The sequence below is a fragment of the Zingiber officinale genome, chromosome 6A (assembly GCF_018446385.1).
Source record: "Zingiber officinale cultivar Zhangliang chromosome 6A, Zo_v1.1, whole genome shotgun sequence".
In the NCBI taxonomy this organism is placed as follows: domain Eukaryota; kingdom Viridiplantae; phylum Streptophyta; class Magnoliopsida; order Zingiberales; family Zingiberaceae; genus Zingiber; species Zingiber officinale.
In genome coordinates, this window is record NC_055997.1 from 129112973 (window position 1) to 129125179 (window position 12207).

The 12207-nt window shown below is 38.5% G+C and overlaps 3 protein-coding genes across 3 annotated transcripts; 1 reads left to right on the forward strand and 2 right to left on the reverse strand.

The window, feature by feature from the left end:
* Positions 1 to 982: 982 nt before the first annotated feature.
* Positions 983 to 3337, reverse strand: LOC121995323 (zinc finger MYM-type protein 1-like). Its single transcript, XM_042549092.1, has one exon. It carries the CDS (start codon positions 3335 to 3337, stop codon positions 983 to 985), a length of 2355 nt encoding a protein of 784 aa, XP_042405026.1.
* Positions 3338 to 7576: 4239 nt separating this feature from the next.
* LOC121995324 (COBRA-like protein 7) lies at positions 7577 to 9535 on the forward strand. The gene is made up of 6 exons (XM_042549093.1): positions 7577 to 7661; positions 7777 to 7856; positions 8096 to 8546; positions 8628 to 8784; positions 8871 to 9148; positions 9222 to 9535. The coding sequence occupies exons 1-6, from the start codon at positions 7577 to 7579 to the stop codon at positions 9518 to 9520; spliced, it is 1350 nt and encodes a 449-aa protein (XP_042405027.1). The 3' UTR covers positions 9521 to 9535.
* Positions 9536 to 10190: 655 nt separating this feature from the next.
* LOC121998059 (salt tolerance receptor-like cytoplasmic kinase 1) lies at positions 10191 to 11747 on the reverse strand. The gene is made up of 2 exons (XM_042552793.1): positions 11101 to 11747; positions 10191 to 11000 (listed from the first exon to the last, which is right to left on the reverse strand). Exons 1-2 carry the CDS (start codon positions 11477 to 11479, stop codon positions 10303 to 10305), a joined length of 1077 nt encoding a protein of 358 aa, XP_042408727.1. The 5' UTR covers positions 11480 to 11747; the 3' UTR covers positions 10191 to 10302.
* Positions 11748 to 12207: the final 460 nt, after the last annotated feature.

A 12207-nucleotide genomic window follows, 5' to 3' on the forward strand; every position in this document is an offset into this window, starting at 1 on the left:
TTTGACTGTCATGTCATTTTTGATTTTGATCTTTACATCATCTAGGGGTCCGCATTTAACACCCTATACCACCCTCCATAATTTACCCCTTTCAAAAAGTATAAGGTCATTTTAGAGAGGTCGCTAAGGTGATAGCTTCACCATTTACTTCCATAAATCACAAAAGTTTAAACCTTAGATTAAAAAAAAAATCTCATTTTGTGCCGTAAGATAGTACAACGATAATAGAAAGAGATGGTGGCCACTTAAAAGAAGGTTTTCAATAGCACACAAATTAAATTTTATGAACGAGCAGGGGCGGAGCTAGGATATTGGTTGAGTGTAGGCAATAATATAATATATTTAATAAAGCAAAATAAAATTAAAATTTTATAATTGTAAAATTATGCATGATATGGTATAAAATCAAAGATCAACAGAGACTAAGCAATATATATATTGAGTGTGTCTCATTGGAAAGAACTAGAGAAAAGAATAGTTAATCATGTTTCGTTATATAATAGAACAGAACATGATACATAGAAGCTGATATAATAATTAAACCCCAAATGACAAAATGAAAACTAACCCGATGAACTTGTCCAACCGGATTAGCCTCCCTAATATAAAAAAAGCTATCTATTCCACCATCTTCAAATAGATTCTTGGCTATGAGATGCACTAAAAAATTCTTCATAATTTTCAAATATCAAGACAGCATCATCCACATTGAAATCTGCATAGAAATAGCTGCAAATGAATCAGACAAATTAACACTTGCTATCAAAATTCAAAATGGAAAGCTAAAATTTATAGTGATAACTTAACATATTCAGCATTAGTAGAACTACATGATTTTTTAAAGAATATATTTACTAACTACATGATTTTTTAAATAATATATTAATTTCAAAGGAGGGTTGTAAAGATTTTAAGTCAAGAAATTAATTCTTTTTGTTAACAAAGCATGCACTATAAAATCAAATATGACAACATAATTACCTTACAATTGTTCTTTTCGAGTCTTCATATTTTGAAACTTTTGTATAATAGCTTCATTATCAACCTTTAGAAATATATCTTTCTCTACATAGACAATAAGACTATCATTCATCCAATCATCACTCATTCGATTGCGCAACCTGTCTTTCACAATTCTCATGGCAGAAAACACTCTCTCTACCGTCGCAGTCGCAACCGGTAAAATTAATGCTAATGTCAAAAGCTTAAAAACCAATGGATACACCATATTTTTCTTTGACATAACTAACTTCTCTGAAAGATCACCGAGGCCTTTCAATCCTTGAAATGTTTTGTTAGAACGCATATCACATATATATGTTTCAAGTTGATCATCAAGTACGAGAAGATCAAATCTTGAGAAATCTTGTGGATAAAACTCAGCCAATTGCAACAATTTTTTCTTGTCAAAAGCCAAAAAAGAGTTTTGTGGACACAAACAAGCTACACAAAGAAGTAACTCTGTACTTGCCTCGGAGAAACGATCATTTAATTCTTGAAGTTGCATATCAATAACACCATAGAATAAATCAACTCGATAGTGATGTAAATTTGTTACTTCTAGTGGATTACGATGGGGACGACCACGTGGTGCCCAACGTGTGAACATATCATCCATTTTGAGACAATCAATGTAATGTTGTTGACAAAAATAGTGAACCTTTTCTAAAAATGAATCCCAACCATCTTCTCTCATATTTTGGAGTCGGTGTTTGCATACTTGTACCAAATCCATTGCATTTACAATATCTTGATCTTTCTTTTGTAATGCTGTCGACAATTCACTCGAAATCCCTAAGACATGTTTCATCAAGTGTAGATTAAATGCAAAATCAAATGAAAGTATCGATTCCAATAAATTAAATGCCTCAGTTTTTTGATCAGGAGAACTAGAATCATCTTCTGAAATCACTTCAAGCACATCAATGATAGCAGAGAACATAGAAATCAAACTGATCAAAGAATTGTAATGTGACCCCCAACGTGTATCCCCAGCACGTTGAAGGGTAGTTTCTTGATTAAGTCCTCGACCACTTGAAATTTCACCACTCTCCAATGCCTCAACAATAAAATCTGAATGTTTCTCCTTAAGAAGATCAGAACGTTTGCAGGATGATCCAACAACATTTACCACATCACCAACAATACGAAAGAAATTAGAAATCGGAAGATTTTTCTTGGCCACAGCTATAAGAGCTAGTTGAAGCTGATGGGCAAAACAATGTATATAAAATGCACATGGGTTCTCCTTTAAAATGAGTGCTTTTAGACCATTAAATTTACCTTGCATATTACTTGCTCCATCAAAACCTTGTCCTCTCACATTAGCTATACTCAAATTATATTTAGAGAACATCTTATCAATAGCAGCTTTAAGTGAGAGTGCTGTAGTACTAGTAACATGTTCAATTCCAATAAAACGCTCATTTACATGCCCACTACTATCCACATAGCGCAAAACAACTGACATTTGCTCCTTCATTGACACATCACGAGATTCATCAACTAAAATAGAGAATAATGAATTACCAATATCTTTGATAATAACATTAATTGTTTCAGTTGCACAAGCCCTTACTATATCCTTCTGAATATCCGGTGATGTTAACTTGCAATTTTTTGGGACATTTTTCAATATCACATCATTAATCTCTTTATTATGAGCACCTAAAAACTCCAGTAGAATAAGAAAGTTACCTGGATTAAGAGAACCTTCAGTCTCATCATGACCTCGAAATGAATTCCCTTGTCGCAACAAAACTCTGATACAATCAATCGAAGCATTGAGACGGATACGATAATCATTTCGCATTTGCTTTGACTGTTTGTGCAAAATTGATTGAATGTGCTCATCTTGATTCATCAAAGCTTCACAATTCATTCGAGCTTTATGATGTTCACTATCATGTTGGCCAACATGAATATATAATCTATCTTTACCCTTCCAATTTGTGAATCCTTCGCTAACAAAAGTCTCTCCTCCTGCTTGTTTTCCTTTAGTTGTCTTGAAGAGATAACAATACAAACAATACGCCGCATCTTTTTCTATACTATATTCCAACCAATCACCAAATTTCTTAAACCATGAAGGATTAAACCGTCTAAATTGGCTTACTCCAAATTTTCGTTTTGGGAATTCATAACTTGAAGGTTGACATGGGCCCTTTTGCAAATATCTCCTTCGAACTTGATCCCTAATGTTAGCATTATAAGAACAAATTGGAATCCTTAGTCCAGGATCTGCCGGTAATTGTGAAAAATCAAATTCTCCAACTGTAACATCTCCAATATTTTGTTCTTCTGGTTCTGGAGTTTTTCTTTTAAAAAATCTATGCATTGTAGACATAGTGATTTCCTAATATAAAAAAATTAAAAAATGAATTAACAATCCAAACTATAACATTAGTAGCTCTTAATTTTGTAAGCATATGGTAGAAAACAAAATAATATACAAATAACTAATATTAGTTGTGGAAACAGACTTAGAATTTAGTTTTCTATTAGTATGACAACTCCAGCAGAAAGGCTAAGATTTAAGCACATTGACATGGAATGGATTCAGATAAATCAACATCAAATGCGTATAAAGAGCGCAGAGCGCAGCCTTGATGTTTCCAAGTCCAATAAACATGAAAAATAAAACAAAAAATGCATAGAAACATTGAACAAATATATTCATATATTAGCTAGCAGATTAGCACATCGTCAATTAAGAAATTTATCAACTCATTTCATTCTTGATTCAAGTTTAAGTTACACTGCCGTCTGAAGTAGTAATGAAGACAACCTCTTGGGAGAAGGGGAAGTGTCTCTGGCTATCTCCATAAAACCAGAACTATTGTTAGAAACCTGCAACTGATGGTAATCCTAAGTTCCTAACTATCCTATGAACAAGGCAAATCGAGCTCAAGGCAAATGGTAGCAAATACAATTGTCTAAGTAGTGTTTCTACTCTTTGAAACTGACTTGAGTGTTTTAGTGACAAGCTCAAATCTTGTATAGTTGAGCATAGATATCATCTTGTTACCAGAAAGAAACTTGACAATTAGTCATCTGACTCATCTCTATAAAATTCAAGCTGAGGCCTAATATTCTTTAAGGAACAATGTTAATGGGTAATGGCCAAAAAACGTTGTCAAAATACAAGCTAAGTTAAGCACTTTAATGGGTAATGACCTTGACCTCAATAAAGCATCATTTCTCTTGAAAGTATACATGACTAACATTGGTTTGGAATGTATACTGGACACCAGTTCTTTGTTATCATGAGCATGAAAATGCAATTCTATAATTTTGATATAACAACAATAGAGTAAGAGCGCCTTTAAACTCAAAATTGAACATTATTTATTTTCCAATATTCTTGCCAAGAGTGTGGTTCAATGTACTGCAATGTGAGTTGCGTATAAACTGATAACTTATTCACTTGAATTGGAATATCCAAGCTTGAATTATCACTTATTGTTGTCTGCCTCATGTTAGAGGTGATTCGTCATTCAAGTTAACTGTGATTGTGTAAGATAAGCTGACTACACTTTTTTTTTTCTCATCAAGAATGTTCTTGGAAACTGGAGTTCCAAGCTATTTGCAGTAGCCTTACTGGCATCTGGTCAGAGTTCTACTATAACAGGAACATATGCTGGACAATATGTCATGCAGGTGAGAATTTAGAACTTAGAAGTGCATCGCTGATTTTTTTGTTCAGAATAGCTAAACAGGAAAAAAAATATTTAGGGTTAAGGATTACCTTAAGCTTCTTAGTTTGCCATGGAGTGCGACGCCAAGGGACTAAGGGAGGAAGATGAAGTCGAAGAGGAGGCGGTGGCCGGTGAGGAAGGACTGACTACTGATGGGGATTTCGGCTGTTCGGCGTGACCGCGTGAGAAGAGGGAAAGAGAGCGATTAGTTTAGTTAGGGGTTGATTTAGGGAAAAAAATCTTAATAATATATATATATATATATATATATATATATATATATATATATATATATATATTTTTTTTTTTTTTTTTTTGTTCGGGCCCAGTGTGGGCAACTGCCCACACTGGGCCCATGTAAGCTCCGCCCATGTGAACGAGTTTTGGACGAGGAGGACTTGGATAGCAAAGAAAGTCTAAAGATGCAAAAATATATGTGGTCCAAACTCACAAAACTACGTTATGGATCCATACAAGATGAGATTGTGAAAGATGATACAAGACAAGATGATATTTTATTCGCATCTTCATTCTACCCTTTCGATAATGAAGAAATAAGCTATATTGTGAATCTTTCTCCTACTCCTTGGACGACGAAGAAATGGATCTTCAAGATGATGAAGTTGAGCATCATGCATTTAAATTTGAAGAAGAAAAAGCTAAGGGAAAAAAAAAGACTTCACAACCATATATCCATCAAGTACATGAGCACTAATTTACTTACGACACATGATGTAATGAATCCAATGAACATGATAATGATCACTAGAATAGAAATTATGAGCAAACATGACTAAACCATGATAGTCCATAAAAGGAAGTATCTACACTAATGAAAAATATATTTATTTAGGTTTTAATTTTGAGTATAAATTTAAGAAAGTGATTACTAGGATGTCTTTTGTCTCTTTACCCTTTATTTGGATGGGGTGAGGAAAGATTCATTAACAAAAGGGGAAGGAAGAGAAAATAAAATATTTATCTTCTCCTTAGGAGGGAAGAAAAGTTTATTGACATAACATGTATTACTTTATTTGAGAGTAAACAAAAGGGAATGAATATTAAATGGATAAAATTATAAAAATATCTTATTTTTTTAAAATTAGATATTAAAAAAATATAAATTAGATATTTTAATAACAAAATTAGTTCTTATATATTATCAGTTAAATTAGTTGTTTTTTTAATAAAAATTAATCCTTTTATACTAATAATAGAATTATAAAAATAATGAATTACCAATCATAAAATAATAAAATGAAAACTAATAATTTAAAAAATCTCAAATAAAAAAGTGAAAGATAGGCTGATAATGAGAATTCTCCTGTTCTTATAAAACTTATTAAAGTTTAAAAAAAAAATAAAAAATAAAAAAATTTAGTTCATTGTGACGGTAAAAATAATTTCTTCCTATACTTATCGAATCCCCTCCTCCGACTATCCCATGGCAAGCGAGCTGTGAAGAAGGTAAGAGAATTGGATTCGGCAGCACAACAACTGTTAGAAATTAGAAAATTTCTTAAATTATTAAGAATAAGGATAAAATTGAAATAAAAAATCTTTTATTTTACCTTGCATTTCTTACACCCCAATTAAGAAAATCTCTCTGTTCATAGATAAAGAAAATTAAAACTTATCCTTTCTTAGCTTTCCTTTCCTTCCCTCACTCCTTCCAAATAAAAGTAAAATTTCCCTTCTCCCTTATTTTCCCTTCCTTCCCTTTCCCTCACCTCCTCCCAACACAGACAACTAAAATAATTAACAAAAATAAACTTGTAATAATAAAATAAAATTTACGCAAAATAAATAAATAAAGGATTCCATAACTTACCTCACAAAAAATGTTGTATATATTGCACCTTTAACTTAAATCATTAAATGCATTGCCATTAAGAAATCAAAACCATTTTGATGTGCACCTCATAGTTTTTTAATAATATATTTACGCTAAATCAAATCGAAAAAAATTAGCTGAAAACTCTTCAAATTTAATTCATTTATTGCTAGACCAAATACAGCTGTTGATCTTCATTTCTGTACTCATTAACATTTTTATCATATCTAACCTTATTCTCTTAATTAGCAATTTCAGTAGGCAGCCTGGCAAGTCATTTTCTCTATTTTACTAATTATTCAATATACTCCATAATTGCACAGGCAATATTCCTCTTCCAAGCATTAATTATTCAAACATAGTCAATAATTTCATTCATCTTTTTTCTTGTATGCATGCCTAAAAACATTCAAGTTTCTTCATGAAGGATCATTTTTCATTAAGATTTGTGACAACGACTAAATTATAATTCTAACTGGCAAACAATAGGAAGCATCTAATTAAGAAAACATCTTCAAGTTAAATTTAATCTCCAGGTGCATGCCTCATGCATGACGACTGAGTAAGTTTATTTTTGTTTCATTCCTTGGCCTTTGCAAATGTACTTAAACTTCCTACCTCTATCCATTTATTTATCCATGTCTCTATTATATAAAATCATTTTTTTTCATTTTTGATAAATTTGTGTTTATTCATATCTCTATTATAATATTTAGAATTACGTGGGCAAACAGGAAAGAGTCATGCACTTTTCTATATCGGAAACGGACTGTGCAGTGGGAAGGTGGGCTGGCTTTCCAATGCTGGAGTTTATTCTTCCAACCTCGTAAGGAAACGCTATTTATTATATGCATTGACTCCAAATACTCATAACATCCCTTTTAAATTAATCAAATTCTATTTTTGATCGTTTCTCTCTGTCCATGCTAACTGCATGGAGTGTCTTCTTGTCTTCTCCCCTCTTCTTCGATGAGGGCAAGGTCACAAACTCTAACCTTCCTTTTCTTCTCCCCCTCTCCTCTACCTGTCGCTTCGTTCCTTGTTCATGGGAGTGCAAGAACGGGAGATGAGCAGCAGTGCGGGGAGACGACTACTTTTCCTGCTGCTCCTCTCTTTTCTCTGCTTTTCAGGTGATGATCGATCACTCAACGGTGACAGTATCTTCGGTTGCTCAGGGTTTTGCATTCTGAATCGATTCGCTCGAGCTTTCTCTGATGTGAATGTTTTGGTCAATTGATTATATAGTTGCGTATGATCCAATGGACCCCGACGGCAACGTCACCATCAAGTGGGATTTCATCATCTTCGATGGCAACCATTACACGGTGATCCATTTTATATCTTCTCTTCTTTGATTTTGTTTCTGAAAGATTGATTCTTCGTTCTGCGTTTCAACTGTGATCGATCGTTAATTTGCTCGTACGAATGTGTTTGCAGGGATTTAGTATTATTATTGTTGCCGTCGTTCAACATCGTTTTATTAATTCATTCGATCCTCTTTTTCACCGTCTAGCATTCTGACGGTAGTCTTCATGATTTCTTGACGTTGTTCTTGTTCACGCAGGTTTTGGTGAGCATCTACAACTACCAGCTTTACCGGCACATCGAGATCCCCGGCTGGCGGCTGGGTTGGACGTGGCCCAAACACGAAGCGATTTGGGACATGCGCGGCGCAGAGTCGACCAACCAGGGAGACTGCTCCCGCTTCAAGGTCAGCACCCTCCCCCACTGCTGCGACCCATCTCCCACCATCATCGACCTCCCCCTAGGCGCCCCCTACAACTTCCGAACCGACAACTGCTGCCGCGGTGGTGTCCTCTCCTCCCTCGCCCAGGACCCCTCCCACATCCAAGCCTCCTTCAAAATGGTCATCGACTCCCGCAACGTCACCGACGAAGCAAATCCCAAGCCGTACAACTTCACCCTCGGAGTTCCCGGTTACACTTGCAGCAACGCCACCAAGGTGGCGGCCAGCAAGTTCAAGACTGACACCGAAAGGACCACCCAGGCACTGTGTGAGTTCTAAGAAACTTACATCTAGAGTGGCAGATCGTGCCATGGTAAGCGATTGCTTACGGTATGCGTTTCTAATGCAGTGACATGGGAAGTGATCTGCTCATACTCGCAGTTCAGGGAATCAGCAACGCCCGGTTGCTGCGTCTCATTGTCGACTTTCTACAGCAGCACCATCGTTTCCTGCCCTGACTGTAGCTGTGGCTGCCAGGGCACACCGACATCACCTCTCTGCTTAAGGCAAGCTCGCCTCGATCTGGAACACAATCTGCATGTCGTCATTTCATGGCATAAATCACTTGTTTTTGCATTGATTAATGTTGCAGGGATGATGAGAAATACTCCAGGTTGAAGGAACAGTCTAGTGACAGCGATGGATCACAAAACCCTCTTCTCTGCACACAACACATGTGCCCCATTAGCGTGCATTGGCATGTGAAGGTCAGCTACAAAGACTACTGGAGAGTGAAGATGACCATCACCAACTACAACATGAACAAGAACTACAGTGACTGGAATTTAGTGCTGCAACATCCCAACCTTCGAAGCCTCTTGCAGATCTTTAGCTTCAATTACCACCCTCTCCTTCAGTATGGCAGTCTCAGTAAGTACAGATACATGTTCTTTACACCGGAGATAAGTTTATAGCAGGATCTGAATCTGTTTCCTTCTCGCAGACGACACCGGTGTGTTTTGGGGGATCAAGTATTACAATGACATGTTGCTCAACTACGGAGACAACGGGAATGTGCAGAGTGAAATGCTGCTGCACAAGGATACGGAAGAGTTCACGTTCAAAGGAGGCTGGCCGTTTCCGAGGAGGATATCATTCAACGGCCACGACTGTGTCATGCCACCACCAGATTTGTACCCCTCGCTGCCCAAAGGCTACTCCTTGGCTTCTTCCCCGTTGCTTCCTGATGTTACTGTGTTTCTATCCACAATTTTTCTTTCTGTAGTTTTAGTGCTCCTGTGATTATGCAATCTTTTGTTTCTCTGTTAAAATTTGCTAATATGATCACTATCATTGTTAGACAGGGTGTATTAGGTTTTTTTGTATCAAACAAGTTCACAAAAGCTACAAATATGTTTAGACAGAAGGATCGGTCCACTATCAAACATGCATTGAATGGTGCGCACATCACATAATGTGCAGCTGGAACGCCTAAAAATGGAGCTAGGAATTAAGTTGAGCATGTGAGCGTTTAGTTGTGGCAGCTAATAAACAGGTCATTGCATGAAATATTAACAATATTATCTAAAGCTAAATGGAATTAAAGTACAGAATTAAATTTCGATGGAGTTGAACAGCTGAAAAAAAAAATCAAATATAATCGTGTAGCGGCCCACCATGGGAATTGGGGTCCACGAGGGAGGGTGGATTTTAAACTACGTGACAAGTCACCACGACCACGTAAAGGCCTGCCATTGCCGGCTTCTTAAAGCTCAATCATTGGTGAGGTGATCTGTCACATTGTAGGACAATGTCAGCTGTTCAAATGTCACATTTATAGTGTTGGAAAATGATGGGTTCAAATGTTTAGGAACAACTGTATGTTCATATTTTTCCTCACCTCCAATTCAAAGCTCTTGACTTTTTTTACTTAAATATAATAAAATTTATTTATGTCCATAAATAAATAATATTTTAAACCAAAAACACTCAATATACCAATTTTTTCTTTTGGAATTTGTATGGTACAAATTTGTGTCGGCTCCTGATGTACACTTTAGAATTGTTACGACCTAATTCACGAACTAAATAGGCATTTTCGACCCCGACGTTACAACTCTCTTTTTGCCATCGCATATTGCTGCGATGGACGACGACGTCTTCTCCCGCAGTATCCCGACAACCTCCGCCATCGTGGGGCGGAGGCTGGGATTACTCCCCACGCACACTGCCGCCACCGCTATCACCGCTGATGCCTCTCCGGCGTCGTACGCCCCACGCAATCTGCTGTCCACCGCCTCCGCCACCCGCCCAGCCGGGTTGCGCAGCACCGGGGCCATCTGCGCAGTAAGGCGCCGCTCGCGCTCGGCGTCGAACGCCTCCGCCCCAGTGACGAGCTCCAGAAGCAGCACCCCGAAGCTGTACACGTCGCACTTTTTGGAGACCATACCCGAGCGGAGGTAGTGCGGGTCGATGTACCCCGGCGAACCCACCGCCATGGCGAGGCCGGATCTTGGCGGCCCCACGGCCGCCGAGAAGCCCACCCGGGCGGATCCGAAGTCGCACAGCTTCGCCTCCATTCCGCCATCGAGGAGCACGTTAGCGGCCTTCACGTCGCCGTGCACCACCTGGGGATCGCACTCCTCGTGCAGGTACTCCAGCGACTGCGCCACCTGGCACGCTATCGCCATCCGCTGCGACCACGGCAGCGCCTCTCGGCCGTGGAGCTTCTCATGGAGGCTCCCTTTCGGTACGTACTCGAACACCAAAGCCCCTTCTTCCTCTGCAATCCAATCGCGATCCAAATCCTCGAATTAGGGAAAACGCAACAGAGGGTTCGAGGGAAAAAAAAGGGCAATAGAATTAGGCTACAGATCGCTTACCGTGGTCATCGCAGTATCCGAGAAAGCGGACTATGTGGGAGTGCCGGAGGCGGAGGAGGACGTCAAGCTCCTGACGGAAAGCGCGGTGGAGGCGCTCGCTGGGTCGATGGAGCTTCACGGCCACCAGGGAGAAATCCGGGAGGCGGCCGAGATAGACGGTGCTGGTTCCTCCCTCGCCGACCACCACTGCGGAGTTGGCAAACTTCCCGGTCGCGAACTCGACCTCCGCCCAACTGAACCGCCGTGGCATCAGCGCCGCCGCCTCCTTCTCCTGCTCTGTTTCTGGTCCATCAGCCACGCGGGCCTGGGCCGGGCCGAGATCCGACTCGCCCGGGTTCCGGAAGCATCCGCAGAGCGGTATTCTGCTCCCTCGGAACATTCTAACTCAGGCGACAGTATCTAAAGCAACAGGCAGCGAGGAGACGGCGGCCGGAATGGCAAACGGATAATACTTAGGGAAATGGGAAGAGAAGAGGAGGCTGCGAGAGGAATGAAGAAGGAAGACTACATTTATATGAAGACTTGTATTCACCTAATTTATGAATGAAATAATAAATTAGGTGAATTGTAAGGAATACTGGGTTGGGCTTGGTCAGACTGAGAATGATTGTATGGTGGTAGTGGCGGTGAACTCAAAGGTAATGGAGGGAGGGAGTTGGTGGGTGAGAGGCCTGTCACCACTGTTGAAATCGTCATTGATGAGTATTTGTATGAATTATAATCTTTCTTATTCCATAAAACAATTAGCAACGCCTTTTTCTTCTCTTTGTTAGAGCTTGCTTTGGCATTACTTTGTCTCTCTTAAACTCACTATCTTTGTTTGTTTGAGGTGCCTTTACTTTTTAGAAAGATGGGATTTAATATGACTGAGTCTTTTGTCCCTTTAGTCAGCCAAGTAATTAACCTTATAGTTGTATAGGATGAGTAAATGAGATGAGTTAGCCAAGTAATTAACCTTATATTTTGAATGGAAGGAAAAAAGAGGGGAAGTAAATTATTTATATTCTTCTTATTTAGGAGGGAAGAAATTTATATATGTGTTATTATGTTTGAGAGGAAAGTGAAGATAATTAAAATTAAATATACGATTTTTTATCAAAAGGAGCG

What these genes read in the sequence shown, in the direction of transcription:
- LOC121995323 (XM_042549092.1), bottom strand. Translation starts at nt 3,337, where the DNA reads ATGCATAGATTTTTTAAAAGAAAAACTCCAGAACCAGAAGAACAAAAT.
- LOC121995324 (XM_042549093.1), top strand. Translation starts at nt 7,577, where the DNA reads ATGGGAGTGCAAGAACGGGAGATGAGCAGCAGTGCGGGGAGACGACTA. An exon ending in TCGATGGCAACCATTACACG is followed by an intron (nt 7,857 to 8,095) that starts GTGATCCATTTT and finishes TTGTTCACGCAG; the next exon opens with GTTTTGGTGAGCATCTACAA. An exon ending in AAGGACCACCCAGGCACTGT is followed by an intron (nt 8,547 to 8,627) that starts GTGAGTTCTAAG and finishes TTTCTAATGCAG; the next exon opens with TGACATGGGAAGTGATCTGC.
- LOC121998059 (XM_042552793.1), bottom strand. Translation starts at nt 11,479, where the DNA reads ATGTTCCGAGGGAGCAGAATACCGCTCTGCGGATGCTTCCGGAACCCG. An exon ending in CGGATACTGCGATGACCACG is followed by an intron (nt 11,001 to 11,100) that starts GTAAGCGATCTG and finishes ATTGGATTGCAG; the next exon opens with AGGAAGAAGGGGCTTTGGTG.